Source organism: Bos mutus, chromosome 19, assembly GCF_027580195.1.
Source record: "Bos mutus isolate GX-2022 chromosome 19, NWIPB_WYAK_1.1, whole genome shotgun sequence".
NCBI lineage: Eukaryota > Metazoa > Chordata > Mammalia > Artiodactyla > Bovidae > Bos > Bos mutus.
Genome location: NC_091635.1, coordinates 9355155 through 9372716, shown reverse-complemented (window position 1 = coordinate 9372716; position 17562 = coordinate 9355155). Strand labels below are relative to the sequence as shown.

Below are 17562 nucleotides of genomic sequence, written 5' to 3'. Positions count from 1 at the left end.
AGAGTGCAGCTGCTGCCCCTCCCCACTGCAGGAGGGTCAGGTCCTAGGCCTGGAGAGTGCAGCTGCTGCCCCTCCCCACTGCAGGAGGGTCAGCATGGGATGCACAGGGATAAGGGGAGGCTTGCCCTTCCGAGCCCCTGCTCAAGAACCTGCCAGGGCTCCCACCTGGCAGTGCTGTCTGATGCCTAGGCTGGAGTCGTCCCCTGGCAGACTCTCCCGCCAGTGCATGCAAATCCTGCTCCTCTCTCCAGGGCCACGTCCCATCTTTGGAAGGAAGGCCCTCGCACCCTCTACTCTTGCTTTCCTCATTCATTCGGTTATTCCCTTAACAGCTACCATGTCCTAAGCCGGAAGGATGCTAGGATGCTGAGAACAAAGGACACAGGTCTTGCCCTCAAGTGGCCCACAGCCCAGTGAGAGGGAGCCCAAGTGGCTGGTGTCAAGGGCTGCTCTGAGGTGAGCCAGGTGCAGAGGGGACAGAGGGAAAGGGTGTGTCTTGGCAGAGTGTTGGGGGCTGGGTATCATGGAAAGCTTCCTGGAGGAGGAGGCGAGCTAAACTCCTGATACACAGGATTCCTCCAACCGCAGAAGGAGAGCAAGGCTGGGCGGTGCCTCCAGGCTCTTCCAGCACTGCCCCCTGCTGGCTGTCCACACACCTGTGGCTCTCACTGCCAGACCTGGGAGGTATGGGTTCCAATCCAGACTCTTCTATTTACCCTCAAGTTAGTCTACTTCCCGGACCTCAGTTTCCTTATCTGTAAAATGGGGATCAGGGTCCCACCGTGCAGAGCTCCTTGTGATCCATCCTGGGCCCTCCGTCCTCTGCGGGAGACAAAGCCCCCTACCCCAGCACCCAGAACTGGCTGGTTAAACCTGATAGGTGCCCGGTGGATACTGACTGGTAGATGGACTGACGACTTGGCGTTTTCTTGCTGAGCTTCCTTTCCCGGAAGCAACAAACCCCGACAGGGAGCACTAGCCTCTGCTCACCCAGGACTCTGGAAATGTACTCCCACCTCGGATCGCTGGCATCTTGTACCGCTGCCTGCCCACCTGACCAGGTGCGTGATGGCACAAGTTGTGTCCTGTCCCTCCCCGGGGCCCCACAGGAGCATGACAAATACTTTGTGGAGTTAAACGCTCCAGTAACAAAGCTCCTCCCAGGGACCCAGGACTGGAGAGACAGGTGGGTGTGCTCAGAAGGTGCCAGTCCTGGGTGCTGTCTTCAACCCTGAGCAAGGGGGTCTTGGGTTCCTTCCCAGCCACGGCTGCCTCTCTCTCACCCCACGCCAGGGTGAGCTCAGTCTTGCCTCTCTCCCGATGAGAGCAGGTGCCCACCAGAGACAGCCCGGAGCCCCATCTATGCCCGTGTCACCTGCGGGTCCTTAGACCCCTCCATCATCCCCATCAAGCCAGCTCAAGACTTTTTGCTGATGCCAGACCTTCAAGTGCCTGAATGTGGGACCTCCCTTCATCCTGCCATCCTGGATTTCAAACTCAGTAGGAAGGTGCCCAGGATTTAAAAAAAAAATCACAAGTGCTAAGAAAGAGTGACCTTCAAACCCTCTCACCGCGTGGGTCATGCACTCTCTCATAAGAAACGCTTGAGCTCATAACTCCATATGAACTCATAACTATATATGCATAGTTATTTATAGACTTCAGTTTCCATGACTGTATGAATCTATTACTTGCGTTATAAAATATTCACAAAAGAGAGACATTTAAAAGGATGAAATGTAAATACTAAGCATAAAAGTCTCCTCCCCACCCTAGGGGATTATTCTGTGTTTGGGGCCCAGTCAGATCCCTTGGCCTCCCCAGCTAGGATGGGGTCCCTGGCAGATCCCCTACTTTGGCCCATTCCCCAGCCTCAGACTCTGACCTTCTTCCTTCCCAAAGATCCCCTCTGAACTCTGCCACCGTGAAGACCTGCTTTCTCTGACACCAGCCATCTGGTCAGCAGCTGGGAAGTCAAGCCCAAGGTGTCCTGGGACCCCCCCCCCCAAAAAAAAAAAAAATGAGCATCTCCTATCCTCTGCAGGACTGCCAGGGGAAGAGAAATGAGATGAGTCTGTGGCACAGAGGATAGGAACAGGCCCACTGCGGACAAAATAAAGGACTGTTGTGCTAAGTGGCTTCAGTTGTGTCTCTTTGTAACCCTATGGACTGTAGCCCGCCAGGCTCCTCTGTCCATGGGATTTCCCAGGCAAGAATACTGGAGTAGGTTGACCATGCCCTCCTCCAGGGGATCTTCCCAACCCAGGGATTGAACACACGTCTCTTATGTCTCCTGCATTGGCAGGCGGGTTCTTTACCACTAGCACCACCTGGAAGCCTAAAAGAAGGATTAGGTAGGGTTCCTTATAAGACAAAATTCCTGCAGCTGGGCACAGAGGGAGGCGCTGTTCAGGACTAGATACCTGGTTCCAATCTGGCTACATGACTGATGCAGAAGCTAGGGCTCGAGGACAGATGCGCCATCACTAGGAATACCTTTCCTAGACAAGGTAGGATCCATGCCCAGGGTGCCTGATGTCTGTTCCCGTGTTCAGAGCCCAGTGGAGGCAGGGCAGCCTTTCTTGCCCCCACCTTACCCTGAGACCTTGCCATTCCTCTGGGGTAGCTAGGGAGGCCCACCCAAGGTGCATAACCCTGGAATTCTGCAGCGGAAGCCCTTTCCCCTTCTGCAGCGGAAGCTCTTGCCCCTGCAGATAAGGCTGAGGCCCCGATTCCTTCTGTCCCTGTGTGTTCCTTCCAGGTCTGCTCTCCAGAACCTCATGTGCCCTCCCTTCTCACACAGGCTCGGGCCCCAGTGCAGGCACAGGGGACCGGGAGGCAGAGGAGGTCAGAGGGGAAGGGCACCCTTCGTGGATACTCTGCCCAGCAGAGGGCAAGTGGAGGAGCCTCAGCCACCCACCGTGCAGGGCCCAGAGCTGCAGCCTCGGAGCCCATGCCCCCCACATCCTGGGGTCCTCTACCCCCAGCACAGGGTCAGCATCTGCAGAGCTGGTCCCACCCCAGATGGCTCGCCAAGCCCATGCCTGGCATATGACCCCTGTGTGCTCCCTGCCAGGTGGACTGAGGGGCCTGGGCAGAGGCTCTGGGAACAGCCGGGGCCCGGCCAGCTCAAAGCTGACCCCACGCCTCGGCCGGGGCTGAGTAACAGGAAGCGAGAGGCTGATGCCGGTAAGAGAGCAGATTCGAGAGATTAGAGGTCTGCTGCCTGATCAGAAGCTGCCTGGAGCTGGAGGATAAGTTACTGGAAGGAGGAGGAAGCTGCCGCAGTAAATAATGCCAGGCCCTCAACGCTGGCCTGACATGGCTGATGGGGCCCAGCTGGGGCCTGGGGCAGGCAGGTGGGGCAGAAAGTGTAAGGGTCTGCTCTCGTTGAAGCCAGAGCTGGGGCAGCCTGGGAAGGTGGGGTGCCCAGAGGGTACCCTGGCCCCAGCTGGTGGAGCCTGAAATTCAGAAGGTCTCCAAGGCTATGTCCCCCGCTGCCCCCATGTCTCCTGCCCCTACTGCCTGCATACATCCAGCCCCACCCCCCACCAGGAGAGACACTTGAAGTGGGGACCCAGCCCTGGGCTTGCTTGGCCCCCCCTACAATCCTCCCTGCTCCCCACCCCAAAGCGATTCCTGGAAGGCTGGCTGCTTCCTCGCAGAATGGAGGGCACCCTGGGTATACCGTCCCAGTGGATTTCCCTGGACTCCAGCGTTCTGCCCGTCCACCTGCCAGGCTTCACCCTGGGCTGTTCTGCCCCCAACCACATAGACTCCCCAGACCCCTGAAGAGCCCTTAAGACCCAGAGTTCCCTGTGGCCTGACCCCGGGATCCCACAGCGTGGGTGCTTCTGTGGAAGGGGTCAGATGCCGACCCAGCACCTCCAATCCCAAAAGGCTGAGCCCCCAACTTTGCACACTCTGGGGGGGCCCAAGAGGCAGCAGAGGCCTCCCACCCCCACGAGGGTCACAGAGCTGAAAGGCCTGTCCAAGGACACCTCTGTTCCCAAAGCCTTCGTGGCACATGCCTCCCATCCTCTCTTTCACTTCTGACCAAGACCTTCCCCAGCCTCCCGCAGTCAGGACACTCTGATTCCCGCCCTGACCTGGGTAGCCCCCTACTGCCAGCCTAGGCCACCCCGGGGTGGAGAGGACGGAGCCCCGTGTCACACAGGCACCTTCTCTCCGAAGTGCAGTTTTCACACCATGGCACCAGCAAGTGGTTAAATTTAATGAGACAGCAGAACTCCCATATTTCAGAGGACAGTGAGGAGAGTGTCATCACGACCTTGAGGAAAGGAAAGCGATCTTAAACAAGACATCAATCATAAGGTTGTGGGGTGGATTTAACTACAGAAAACAAAGAGCCTGTGATCTAGCAAGAATTCCATAAAAGTGAAAAGACAGGCCATAAAAGGGAGACTTTTTTTTTCCCATACATATAACTAACAAGGGTTAGTACCCAGCATATGGAAATAACTCTGATGAAGCAACTAGAGAACTTTATCAAGCTCCTCATAGGAGCGGAATCTGAATGGTTAAGACCTAAGAAAAGGTGCTCAAGTTCGTCACTTATCAGAAAGAGCAGATTAAAATCACAAGAAACCGCCACATGTCCACCAGAATGACTAAAGTTTTGAAGTCTGATGATGCGGAGGATGGCGAGAACAGCAAGCAACGAGAACAATGCATGTAAATCACGTTGGCCACTTTGGGGAAGGCTCAGGAGGGTCTAGTGAGGAGATAAGGATCACAGCCTCAGCAGTTCCTCCCCAGGCGTGTGTCCAACAGAAATGTGCGCATTTGTGCCCCAAGCAACACCAGGGTGAATGTGCCTGCTCACAGCAGGGCTGTCTGGAAACCACTTCTGAAAACAGCCAAAGGTCCCCAAATGGCAGAGTGGAGAAATCAACCGTGGCACACAGTGGAAAAACCACACAGCTGTGGCAAGAGTGAGCTACAGCTGCAACACGGATGAATCTGACAGTTGGAGCATCGAAAAAGGCACTCATGCATGCTCAGTCACTCAGTTGTGTCCGGCTCTGTGTGACCCCATGGACTGTAGCCCGCCAGGCTCCTCTGTCCATGGGGATTCTCCAGGCAAGAATACTGGAGTGGGTTACCATACCTTCCTCCAGGGGATCTTCCCAATGCAGGGATCAAACCCAGGTCTCCCGTATTACAGGCAGATTCTTTACCATCTGAGCCACCAGGGAAGCCCAAGAATATGGGAGTGGGTAGCCTATCCCATCTCCAGGGATTTAAGGCATACATTACCCAAAATTCACAGCAAATCCAAAAGCTAGCAGTGCTAGCTATTAACTAAGGAAATAGGGTGATGGCAAAACGATAGAGCAAAGCAGGTAATGAGCATAAAAGTCAGGCTGCAGCAAAGCTTCTGGCAGAGGGAATGGGTTGTGCATGGCAAGGAAGCTTCTGGAATCCTGGCTATGTTCTATTTCTTGATCTGAGTGGCAATGATATGAGAGATCATTTTATATGTATTTGTAAAACTGTGCATATATGCTTCATGCACTTTTCTGTATTAGGTTGTGTGGGCAGCTCATTATTTTTTCAAAAACACAAGTGTATCTGAGCACCCACTGTGTCAGGCACTGGGACTCCTCACACAGACTTGCACCCAGCCCTGTTCCTGGCGCTCATGGTCCAGAAGTTCATGGAATGAGGATGCAAGTTCTATGGTTTCCCCTTGGCCAGCAGAGCGCGGGGTCTCCCGGCTACCATAACCTCAAGCTCACTGTGGGCGGTCGGCTGAGCCCGCCTGCTGACTGGTAGGGTGCAGCCTCCCATGGCTCCCATTCTCTCCTGGTCCCCCACCCTGTTCGGAAATGCAGAGATAGCTCTGAAGGGGACCCCTCCAATGCATGTCACGTTTCCTTCCCCAGAAGGGGAGGCACAGGGCTTGAACTGGCTCCTCCCACCCCCCTACCCTCCCTCCCAAGAGCAAACATGACCTTGGCTCCCAGGCCCAGCGCTCTGTCCCTTGTCACCCCCCCCCCCCAGTCTTCAGAGATGATGGTACAAAGAGCCTTCCCTCGACTCCCAGGCTGTGGGGCTGGACCCAGGCCAGCGCCCTATGGATCCTGCAGGCTCAGGGCCAAGGGGATGCGATGGGAAGGACATCTCCCCAACCTGTTTACAGGCCCCGGCCGCTATCTCCAGCTCCAATCTGCGGCCTCCCTTTATCTCAGCGGGGCCAGCCCCGGGTTCCCAGCAGCAGCCTCCCCACTGCTCACTTCCTGCCAGCGACCCAGTGTTACAGGAATATGCACACTGAACTTGGCTCACGTGCATGTGTGTGTGTGTGTGTGCACAAGTGTGCGCCCACACCCCAGAGAGCCTGTCCCTGGAGAGGAGCCAGGGGGCCTGGGGGTGCCTCAAGAGGCAGCCACCCCAGGACTCATATCTCACTCCCCTGAAAACCTGCCCACCATCCTCACCCTGCTCGCGGGACAGACACCTCCAGAAGGCCAGGAAGGGCTACCTCGGAGACCCCCAGCTTTCCCCAGCATGTGTTCCTCACCCACTCTTGCCTCCTCCTGCACAGGGGCCCTGTAGCCCTCCACGGTCAGAGTTCCCGACAGGGCTCCCTGCCTCCCACGACAGTGTCCATACTGCATGGGGGTCCCCGGGGTCAGGGAAGTTGGGCCATTGCCCCCTCATCATCCATTCAACTGAAATCACGGAGTACTGGGGGGCTGCTGCTGGTCTGGGCACACAGGACACTTGGAAGGCCAAGAGCGTCCCGACCTCTCCCCAAACCTGAAGGCAGTGAGAAGAGACCCTACTGACACCCCAGAGGAGAGCCACCTCCCTTCCCTGCTGGAAGGGGGTCAGGGTGCTTCCCAGAAGGAGCGTCTCAGCTGAGACAAGAAAACAGAGACGGTGGTAACCAGAGACACGTGCCACTGGCTGGGGGGCGGGGGGTGGTTTCCGGGCAGAAGGCATGCAGGTGCAAAGATCTCGGGGTGAGAGTGAGGCCAGTGCATTCGGGGAATCAGAAAGGGCTGCAGCACTGTGAGGGAGACAGCTGTGAGGATGCGACGGGGTGGGGGGTGGGGTGAGGGGGGCTGGGGGTGGGCAGCGCGGGCTGCATCCCGGGGGTGGAGGCAGGGGCAGGAGCCCAATGTGGCCTGACCTAGGGCAGTAGCTATGGAGTGGGTGGGTCTGCATGGAGGCAGGAGAGGACCCCAGGCCTCCAGGTTCACAGTCGGGGAGGGGGCTGAGGAGGAGAGAAGGGGATCAGCCCAGTGACCTGGGGTACTGGGGAGGGACGAGCAATGCTGGCTGCACCACGGGTTTCTGGCTTCTCATCCTAGTCTGGGAGCTGTGGACTGTCCTTGGCTTACCAACGGGGTGACTGGGCCTCACACACTCCAGGGACACACACATATATACATGCACACAGACATACATATGTATACACCAGTACACACACATGGGCACACATGGGTGTGCATGCTAAGTTGCTTCAGTCGTGTCCGAGTCTTTGAGACCCTATGGACCGTAGCCAGCCAGGCTCCTCTGTCGATGGGATTCTCCAGGCAAGAATACTGGAGTGGGTTGCCATGCCCTCCTCCATGGGGTCTTCCAGACGCAGGGATCAAATCTGTGTCTCTGACAGTGGCAGAGAGTTTCTTCACCACTAGCGCCACCTGGGATACCCATACTCACACACATGCCCACACACAAACATGCACACATATGGACAGGTACGCCTTGTTTCACGGAGCTTCGAAGATATTGCTTTCATCTCACCTTTTTTTTTTTAACAAATTGAAGGTTTGCAGCAACCCTGCATCGAGCAGGTCTATTAGCACCACTGTTCCAAGAGCACACTCTCACTTTGCGTCTCAGCGTCACATTTGGGTAATTCTCGAAATGTTTCAAATTGTCCAACAAAAATACTACAACTCACTGGGACTTCCCTGGCGGTCCAATTAAGTGGAGTCTTAATTAACCACTACAGGTTCAGTCCCTGATCGGAAACTAAGATCCTGCATGCGGTGCAGCCAAGAAAAAGAAAAAAAAGATTATAACTCATTGAAGGCTCAGATGATGGTTAGCAATAAAATATTTTTAATTAAGGTATGTACATTGTTTTTAGACATAATGCTATTGCACACTTAAAAGACTACAGTGTAGTGTAAGCATAACTTATGCGCATTGGGAAACCAAAACATTCATGTGACACACTTTGCGATACCTAATTGCAGTGGTCTGGAAGCAAACCGGCAATATCTCTTGAGGTGTGCTTATACACGTGCATAACAAATACTAGTACAGTGACATACCCACGAGTATACACACATGTGCACAGTGCACACATACCTGGGTGGGCATGCCAACATGCATGCACACACAAACTTATACACATATACATATATACATACATACGTAGACACATTCACACACATGCATGTGCCTACACAACTCTCTGAGACCAAGTCTTGGTCAGAGGGTCTCTGAAGCACCAATACTCTGGCCACCTGATGCAAAGAGCCGACTCACTGGAAAAGAACCTGATGCTGGGAAAGATTGAGGGCAAGAGAAGGGGGAGACAGAGGATGAGATGGTTGGATGGCATCACCGACTCAATGGACACGAGTTTGAGCAAACTCTGGGAGATGGTGAAGGACAGGGAAGCCTGGCATGCTGCAGTCCATGGGGTTGCAAAGAGTCGGACACAACTTAACAACTGAACAACAGCAACAGAAACAGGACCCATGATGAGGCCTCAGAAACAGGCTATGGAGGGCCCCCAGCCTTCTCCCATGATAGCCCAAGCTTCCTGCTCCCTTCACGCTGGAGAAGCCACCACTGGGCAAGGAGGGGGTGGCCCAGGTGTCCTGGGACAAGATAGGCGGTGATAAGCAGCCACCTGGCAGAAGCAACTTTTGTTGGGGCCAACTTTCCCCAGGAAGCGCCCAGCTTGCTGAGGAAACAGCTCTGCCCTGGGAGAAGAAAGGCCCAGTTTGGTGACCAGCTGTTTCACCTTGGTGGCATTTTCGGGTAGCCCTGAGGCCCACGCCTAATCCCTCTCCCACAGCGTGGCGGTGAGGATTAGCAGGGAAGGTGAAATGCCCGCAAACATAAGGCGATTCTGTGGCTCTGCCATGGTGGGAGGTGCCTGCGGATCCAGCTGTTTGCCCCCTTCTCCCTGCTCCCCCTAAAGCCACCATCACTGCCCCAGCCCCTCCCTTCCTTCCCACAGAGGCCTCTACTCCCCGCCACCCCCCCCCCACTTCCCAGCAGAAGGGCTGGAGCCAGACACTGAGATAAGGGGCTTGTTTTCTCAGGGCCCGGAATTCAGTGGAGATTGTGGGTCAGGGCCGCAGGGCACCAAGGGGGGAGTTGGGGAGGGCAGAGTGGGCCTTTCCTTTAGATGGGTGTCCTTGGGGCCCCAGATCCTACAGGGACTTGCGATTTCTGCCCTCTCACGATGGCTCTGCAGGCACAGGGGAGAGGACTCCATCTCCACCCCCGCTCCCTTCTCTTTCAGGCCTCAAATGTTCCAGCTGCCTCTGACCGCAAGCCTTTGCTGAAGCTGTTCCCACTGCCTGGAACACTCTCCCTCTCCCTTTGTCTGATTAACACCTTGCTCTGCCTTCAAAGCTCAGCCAATCACTGCTTCCTCCAGGAAGCCTGCCCTGATGCTTCAGCCAGGCCTGTTGCAACTTTTCCCAGAGCCAACAGGCAGCATCCTGTCCCCATCCCAAAGAACTTCAAGGGCAAGCTACTTTGCTCTCCTCTATCCCCAGACCTGACCTGGAGCAGATACATGTCAGAGCTCTGATGAAGGTCAGTGTCAGAGTCCTCTTTGCTGAGGGCTGCCCTGATCAGAGCTGTGGGTGCCTCTTCTGGTCATGTTCAGCCCTTAGGGTCCAGTCTCCTCCCATGAGGAAGAGACATCTGTGGCCCACACTTGGGGAAGGGGAGCTGCAAGTGGAGCGGGGCGCCCAGAGAGAGGCCTGTCCTCCCCGGCCGAGGGATGGTCAACCCTGTAGGAGCCCCAGTCCAGGCGGAGTCGGGCTGCACCCCACAGAGCAGCACCAAACCCCAGCGCCCTGGGCTGTGACCAGTAACCACAATCAAACAGCAGAAGTAAGACAGAAAACACTCATCTGTGGCATTTACTACCAGCCAGGCGCCAGACTCAGCACAAAAAAACCCTTAAGTCATCAAATTCTGAAAAGAGCCCATTTTGCATTTAAGGAGACTGAGGTGCAGAGAGGTTAATTGACTTGTCCAAAACCACCCACCTCCTAAGTAGGGACTTGAGTCAGTCAGGGCCCTTCACCACTCCCCACCCCTCAACCCGACACTGGCCCGGGGTGGAAGCAGCACCCTCTCCCCCACCAAGGGCCAGTGGGTACGGAGGAGGGGACTCTGTCACCCCCGTAATTCCACCTCCATTATGCCCCTGAAGTCGGATGCTCAGACTTCGGGATCATCTTTGTATCCCTCTGCCTGGCAAAAGGTGCACAATAAATCTGTATTGAAAAAAGTAGATGATGGGAAGCTACTTTTTTAGGGGCAACATAGCACAGTCCAGTTAGAGCTGGACGCTCCCGGCCAAGCGACCTTAGGCACGTTCATTGCCTCTGTGCGTCTCAGTTTCCCCATCTGTAAAATGGGGTGATAATAACGCTTGTCAACGGACAGCTGTTGGGAGGCTTAACTGTTTTAACATTTGTAAAGTGTCTGGGACAGTCCTGGACACACGGTAAAAACGCACATGAGCGTCTGCTCAATAGAAACTTGCCTGGGCTTTGTTTCTTCACGGGTAAGCGCCAACCCTTCCTCTCCCTCAGCCCAAGTTCGCTCGGAGCCGAACGCGACGAAAGCGGAACTACAACTCCCAGGATGCCTCGGGAGTGCGCTCAGCGTCCGCCGCGACGAAAGCTGAACTACAACTCCCAGCATGCCGCGGGGCCCTCCGGCCAGCCCGGGTCAATCGCGGCCGAAGTCTGGAAAGCCCTGCCACTCCGATCCGGCCGAGGAAGATAGGGGCTGGAGGGCCCGGCACTATCCCCGCCATGCTCCGCAGACTGACCCGGGCCGCGACCCCGCGGCAGCGGGTCTTCTGGGCGCGGAGGTCTGGGAGCCTGGCGGGGGTTCCGACGTACGTGGTGGACCTGCGCAGCGACACGGTGACCAAGCCCGGGCCGGCCATGAGGCGCGCCATGGCCGAGGCCGTAGTGGGAGACGACGACTACGGCGAGGACCCCACCGTCTGCGGTGAGCCCGGCGTGCAGGCCGGAGCCGGGGGTCCTCGCGGCGACCCCAGGGCGCTGTCCGTGGTGCTGGCGGGAGCGGAGGCCCGGGGCTCGGGGTGGCGGCTCAGCTGCAGGCCGTGCATTGCGCTCGGTTTCGTTGCAGCTCAGTCTGACCCATCACTCTAGAGCCTGTTAGAAATGCAGAGTCTCGGGTCCCACACCGGACCTCCGGAGCCAGAATCTGCAAGTTAACAGGATCGCCGGGCGATCTGTGTGCTCATTGAAGTGCGGCCCCAAGACACGATGAGAGTGGGTGTTATCTCATCTTGCAGAGAAGGGCTTTGAGAAGCTAGGCCAGGTGCTCTAAGTCCCATGTCGAGTAAACGGCAAATCAGGACTCGAACTCAGGTCTTCTCACTCTGGAACCCTTGGCTATTGTCCTGCACCCACCACCTTCCCACATGAAGACAACAGAAAACCCATCTAGAAAGGGTTTCTCCATAGGCTGCTCCTCCAGAGGAGTGAGTTCTAGAAACCTCAAAAGTGTTTTCAAGATGGTTGAAAGTTGCTGCCACCCACCCTGGTTTGAGGGTAGGTGCCATAGTGAGCCATTACTATTGCTGGGGTGTGTATAAACCGTCAGCTGTGCCAGGGGCAAGTCGCGGGGTCATGACTTTAGCCCTGAGGGCCTGGATGTGGGGTCAGGTAATGATGGGGCTGATCAAGCGTCCAGCAGACACCCACTGTTGGCCTGGAACTTCAAAGATGTTGACCCACTGCTCATCAGGCAGTCTGACGCATAGACAGTCATCCCCCTGGGTGAGGGAGGTGCTGGGGTTAAAGCATCCACAGAGAGTGCCTTGGAGACTAGGGGTGGGTGAGGAGAAACATGGGACTCACAGGAAAGGGGGACTTTGTGGAGGAACCTCTTCAAAGATGAATGAGATGCTCTACCCCTAGTCCCGGGCATGGAAGAGAGTGCTGGCTCACCAGGGCAGAAGCATAGTGGTGAGAAAGGTGTTCAGGATATGGATGGGGAATGTGGCTGGAGCTGGGGTGTAGGACAGCACCCTTGTTCCTGGAGGGGAGGCAGAGGCCAGATCCCATTGGTCTTGAATGTCATGGCAAAGGGAGGGGAGCTTTAAAGCAGGAGCCGGAAGCCCCGCCCCCTTCCAGCCCCCCAGAGTCTCCTTCTGAGGGCTCCTGTCCTTGTGTTCTGGGAGAGGAAGTCAGCAGAGAAACCACAGGGCCCCACCTGCAAGGGACTGATGGGAAAGGAAGTCAGACAGGTGTGAGGTCTGGGTGGGACAGGAGGGTTCAAACCACAGAGTTTCAATGTTGGGGGGGGAGGGGTGGAGAACACGGCCCAGGAGGAGGCGGGGGTGGGGTGGAAGGCCGTCAGAGGGTTGACTGAGGGGCCCCTGAACCCAGATGTGCAGCCACCAAGACCACAGACTGCAGCTGGAAGACGGGCTGGCGTCCCGACTGGCCACTCACCACAGCCTTGGGCAAGATGTCCTTATGCGGACAAGGGGCTCATGGGGTCATTTAGGAGAGGACTTTGAAAAGTGCCATTGTTAATGGGGCCCCTACCCCATCCCTTCCCACTTCAGAGCTGCAGGCCACAGCTGCAGAGCTGCTTGGGGTGGAGCGGACCCTGTTCGTGCCCACAAACACCATGGCCAACCTCATCTCTGGTGAGCGCAGGGCGACCTTCACTTGCCCTCCAGGCCCTCCTTCCACACTTCTCCCTTTTGTAGAGGGGGCTGTGACAACATCAGTGGCGCTCTGAGCCATCTGGAACCCATAGCCACACCCTTCTCTCACCCCTTCCTGCCTGGGGGTCTTGCCCCCGAACCTCGAACCTCGTGACTTCCCTGCAGGCTGCCACACCTTTGTAAATTGCCTCTTTATCAAGCAGTCTGGTTTCCCAGTTGGTGCCCTCTGTTTCCTCTGGCACCTGACTGATGCTGTGCCCTGGGCTACTGAGCCCTCAAAGGGGAGCACTGTGGCTGGCCTCCTCTTGCAGGAGGTACTCTGCAGGGGGGCTGCCGAGAATCGGGAGGAGGAACAGAATGTGCAGGGCCCAACGATCCACAGGCCTAGACTTGTGGACTTAGTAGGATGCTTTCCAGCACATGGCAGGAAGGTGTCTTAAAGGGGCGCTCTCTCCTAATTGGCATAAGGCACTTGGGAGCTGCCTGTGGCCCTGAGGGTCAGACTGGCTGAGCTGGGTGGGGATAGATGCGGGGAGGACATGGCCCAGGAGGAGGTGGGGTTCAGAGGGTTGACTGAGGGCCCCTGGACCCGCATGTGCGGCCACCGAGACCACAGGCTGCAGCTGGCAGGTGCAGTCTGCCAACACTTGATGCCAACACTGCCCCCACCCCATCTACCTTAGTGATGTGTCACTGCCGGCGCCGGGGCTCCCAGCTCCTCCTGGGGCACGAATGCCACCTCCATGTCTATGAGCAGGGCGGGGTGGCTCAGGTAAGCACCCAGCACCTCTCACCCTGGGGCCAGCACAGGATGCTCAACACTTGTGGTGGGAACCTGCTTCCCAGGCACCAGGCTGGGACCTGCAGAGGAAGAAATGGCTGGGCCGGTGGCCTCTCTGGGGGAGGCAGGAAGGAGAGCCATTCCCAGATTGACCACGCAGGGGCAGGCTAGGCTCAGTCCTGCAGCTTGTATGCTGGCTGTATGCCTGCTGCCCCCTAGTGGGCACTCAGTGCACTGGGCGCTCAGGCCGGAGGGACGCCAACCTCTCAGGCAAACATGGTGTCTTCCATCCCCCCTGGCTGGGATGTCTGTGCCCATGGCTACAGCTCAGGTGGAAGCCTCCATTGCCCAGAGCTGGGGAGGAGCAGACAAGACAGGGGTAGGAGGTACTTTTGGACCCCTGGACCTTATCCTCTGCCCCCTGCAGATCGCAGGGGTGCACTCCCACCCCCTCCCAGACCTGCCCCACGGCACCCTGGACCTGGCTGAGCTGGAGAGGCTGGTCACACGGGGCCTTGGGAGCCCCTACCACCCGGTCTGTGAGCTCATTTGCCTGGAGAACACCCACAGCAGCTCGGGGGGCCGGGTCCTCCCCATGGAATACCTACGCCAGGTAGGCCCAGCCCCACCGCTGTGCCCCCAGCACTAGCCAGCTACTGGCTTTCTGTCCCCTGGGTCCCCTCCTGGGGTTTAGTCTCCTCTGAAACATGTCTGTGTGCCCATCAGTGGCCAGAACTGCTCTGGGAGACACGGGTGTGATTCTAGGTGCAGCTGCAAAGGGGATGATGGCCCAGTGTAGAACCCCCCAGGGCCCCAACCTTCCTCCAAAGAGCAGAGACCCACCCTTGGGGGCGAGTCCCCGGGCAGCACCAGCTTGGCCAGGTCTTATGGCCAGCGTGCGAGGCCTGAGCGCTAGCACTCTCCGTGCAATGGCCTGAGGGCCAGCTCGCCCTCACCTGGGAAACAGGGCTGAGGGCTCCCCTCCAATGGCGCTGTGGTGCTGCTTAGACAGGACGAAGCATCCGTGGTCTGGCCTGCAGTGAGCCCGCCATAAACAGGAGATAAAGCCCTTATCGTCGACCCCCTTTCATAGAGGACGGCCCAGGCCCAGACCCAGAGTGACTGCTCAGGTTCCAGATGGCCAAGCTGGTCACCAACCATGCAGACCCTTCGTCCTTCCTCCAGGAGACAAGCCCAGTGACTTTCTAGTGACCTTTTGGAGACCCATCCTCCCCCCGGCTCAGCCCCTCTGACCCCACCTGCGTCTTGCGCGCAGGTGCACTTGCTGGCCCGACGCTATGGGGTCCGCGTCCACCTGGACGGGGCGCGGTTGATGAACGCTGCGGTGGCTCTGGGCGTGCCCCCTGCCTGCATCGTGGAGCACTGCGACTCTGTGTCTCTCTGTTTTTCCAAGGTAGGGAAGCTACAGAAGGGTGGAGGTGCCCACTGCAAGAGGCTGAGCTGTGTCCTGGGGCTGCTGGGCAGGCAGGTGCTCACCCTGGGTCCTCTAACCCTCTCCCCTAATGAGGCCACAGTGTCTGCCCCTCCACATCCCTCTTGTGCCCTCCAGAGCCCTGAGAACAGAGATGCACACCCACGGGTAGGCGGGCAGGACTCCTCTCTTCCTTCAGGGCCTCGGTGCACCAGTGGGGGCCCTGGTTGGGGGACCCAAGGACTTCATTGAAGAAGCCTGGCGCCTCCGGAAAGCCCTGGGTGGAGGGATGCGCCAGGCAGGGGTGCTGGCCGCAGCTGCCCTGGTGGGACTGGCTGACGCCGAGGAGATGCTGCAGAGGGACCACCAGAATGCCCAGAGATTCGCCAGAGGTGCCTGATACCCCGCCACTTCCCTTTGGCCCCAGGGTGGTCCTTGGGGGTCCCCTGTAGCAGGGCCCAAGTCCCCAGCAGGTGTGCATCCCTCCAACTCAAGTAGGTGAAGGTCAGTCACCAAACCAGGAGGGGTGGGATCCAGGGAACGAGGACTTTACCAGACCACACCCAGTGCAGGGCCTGGACTAGTCGGCACCCAGTAGGGGTCAGTAACTCTCTGCAGGATCCAGCAGAATGTAGCCTTGAACCTAGGTTGAATCCTCACAACCCCACAATGTCCCCCCTTAAAGATGAGGAAACCAAGAGGTTAATTGATTTGTCTAAAGAAAGCGTTAGTCACTCTGTTGTGTCCAACTCTCTGCGACCCCATGGACTGTAGCCCACCAGGCTCCTCTGTCCATGGAATTCTCCAGGCAAGAATACTGGCGTGGGTTGCCATTCCCTTCTCCAGGGGACCTTCCCAACTCAGAGACTGAACCCAAGTCTCCCACATTGCAGGCAGATTCTTTACCATCTGAGCCACCACTAATGTGTCTAAGGTCACAGCTAAAAAGTAGCAGGGCCAAGTCTGCCCAGGTCAGGACTAAGGCTCCCTCCTTTCTTCCCTCTACAGTTGGGCTGCCCTCTGCCTTTCCTGGGTGACAAGGCCAGGGTGGTAGGGGTAGCCATAGAGTCCTGGGGTTGGGCTCAACTCACCACAGGACTTGGGCCCAGGGCTCCAGGAACTGGCGTCCCCTGTCTGCTCCGTGGATCCCACTGCCGTGGAGACCAACATGGTGATGGTGAGGGTGGACGGGCTGCCGCCGGAGGAGCTGTGCCGGCGCCTGCAGGCCGTGAGCGCAGACGAGGTGGCCCAGACTGGCCGTGCGGTGCGCGTGCTGCTCTTCCCCTGGGCTGAGCGGTCAGTGCGCGCTGTGTGGCACCGGGACGTCTCTGCGCAGGACACGGAGCTGGCACTGGGAAAGTGGGCGTTCGTGCTGAGGACCCTGCGGACGGGGTGACGGACCCTGTGCCTTGGCTAGGATGGACAGAGGTGACGAGGGCAGGTATCTCCAGCAAGGAGGCGGAAGGAGAGGCAGTAAAATGACACCCCCGTTATCTGCTGGTCTCCTGGGACCCCCTCACTCCTGTGACACATGGGGTGATGCCTTCCCCCTGTTCATTCAGCAGACCCTGCATGCTGCTGTGTCTGGGATGGGGGCCCAAGCGTGCCGGGACAGGTGGGACACCCACCACAGCCCGGGGGGCATGAGAGCATTTCAGGGACCAGCAGGAGGAAGGACGAGAGGACACGGAAAGGGACGCCGGCGTCGGGTGGCCTGGTGGGGGGCTGGGGTTTTACCTTGCAATCGTCTGACTTGTTAAACAATAAATTTACCTTTTAAAACAATAACTATCTTTTTGCTTACAAAATAATGTCATTACAGCACATAATTTTGGACTGGATCTCCTTTCTAGGGACTCGGTGGTTAAGACCACCTTCCTCTGAGTCCCTCTGCTGTCCACCTGAAACCACCACATTGGCTACATGCCAATACAAAATAAAAAGAATATATCTATACCACGCTCCTGCGAGGTTAACCAGAAGAGCTGGACAAAATATACTTTCAAAAACCACCTAAGAATAACCACTATTACTATTTTCTTGCATATTTCATTCTGGATATGTATGTATGTATATATACATTTATATGAAGCTGCATGTGGATTTTTTAAAATAGGGGAGATAGGCCATCACGTCAGTGCTTTAGAAAACCCTTAACAGGAATCGTAGGAGTAGGAATAGCTTTGTGAGGGTAGGGGATACTTCAGTTTAAGAACGTTGTTTCAGTCCCATGCACGAGTAGTTAGAAGCTGCCAGAAGCAGAAGTGTAGGCGTGGCGCTTAGGAGAGGACCTGGACGGGAGGCATGGAGGTGAGTGTGAGCCACAGGAGAAAAGGCATCCATGGTGGGCCAAGGAAGCCTGAAGCTGAGGACCGGCCTTCTTTGCCT

General features: G+C 57.0%; 1 protein-coding gene across 2 annotated transcripts; it reads left to right on the top strand.

Moving 5' to 3' along the window:
• The first annotated feature begins 10966 nt into the window (after positions 1 to 10966).
• Positions 10967 to 16965, top strand: LOC102276152 (uncharacterized). Of its 2 annotated transcripts, XM_070389184.1 has the most exons (8): positions 10967 to 11265; positions 12857 to 12940; positions 13645 to 13733; positions 14170 to 14355; positions 15019 to 15156; positions 15374 to 15566; positions 16284 to 16615; positions 16737 to 16965. In XM_070389184.1, exons 1-7 carry the CDS (start codon positions 11064 to 11066, stop codon positions 16568 to 16570), a joined length of 1179 nt encoding a protein of 392 aa, XP_070245285.1. In that variant the 5' UTR covers positions 10967 to 11063; the 3' UTR covers positions 16571 to 16615; positions 16737 to 16965. The 2 variants fall into 2 exon arrangements, with proteins under 2 accessions (XP_070245285.1, XP_070245284.1); XM_070389183.1 differs by having other exon boundaries at positions 16284 to 16964.
• Positions 16966 to 17562: the final 597 nt, after the last annotated feature.

What these genes read in the sequence shown, in the direction of transcription:
- LOC102276152 (XM_070389184.1), top strand. Translation starts at nt 11,064, where the DNA reads ATGCTCCGCAGACTGACCCGGGCCGCGACCCCGCGGCAGCGGGTCTTC. An exon ending in CGAGGACCCCACCGTCTGCG is followed by an intron (nt 11,266 to 12,856) that starts GTGAGCCCGGCG and finishes TTCCCACTTCAG; the next exon opens with AGCTGCAGGCCACAGCTGCA. An exon ending in CCATGGAATACCTACGCCAG is followed by an intron (nt 14,356 to 15,018) that starts GTAGGCCCAGCC and finishes TCTTGCGCGCAG; the next exon opens with GTGCACTTGCTGGCCCGACG.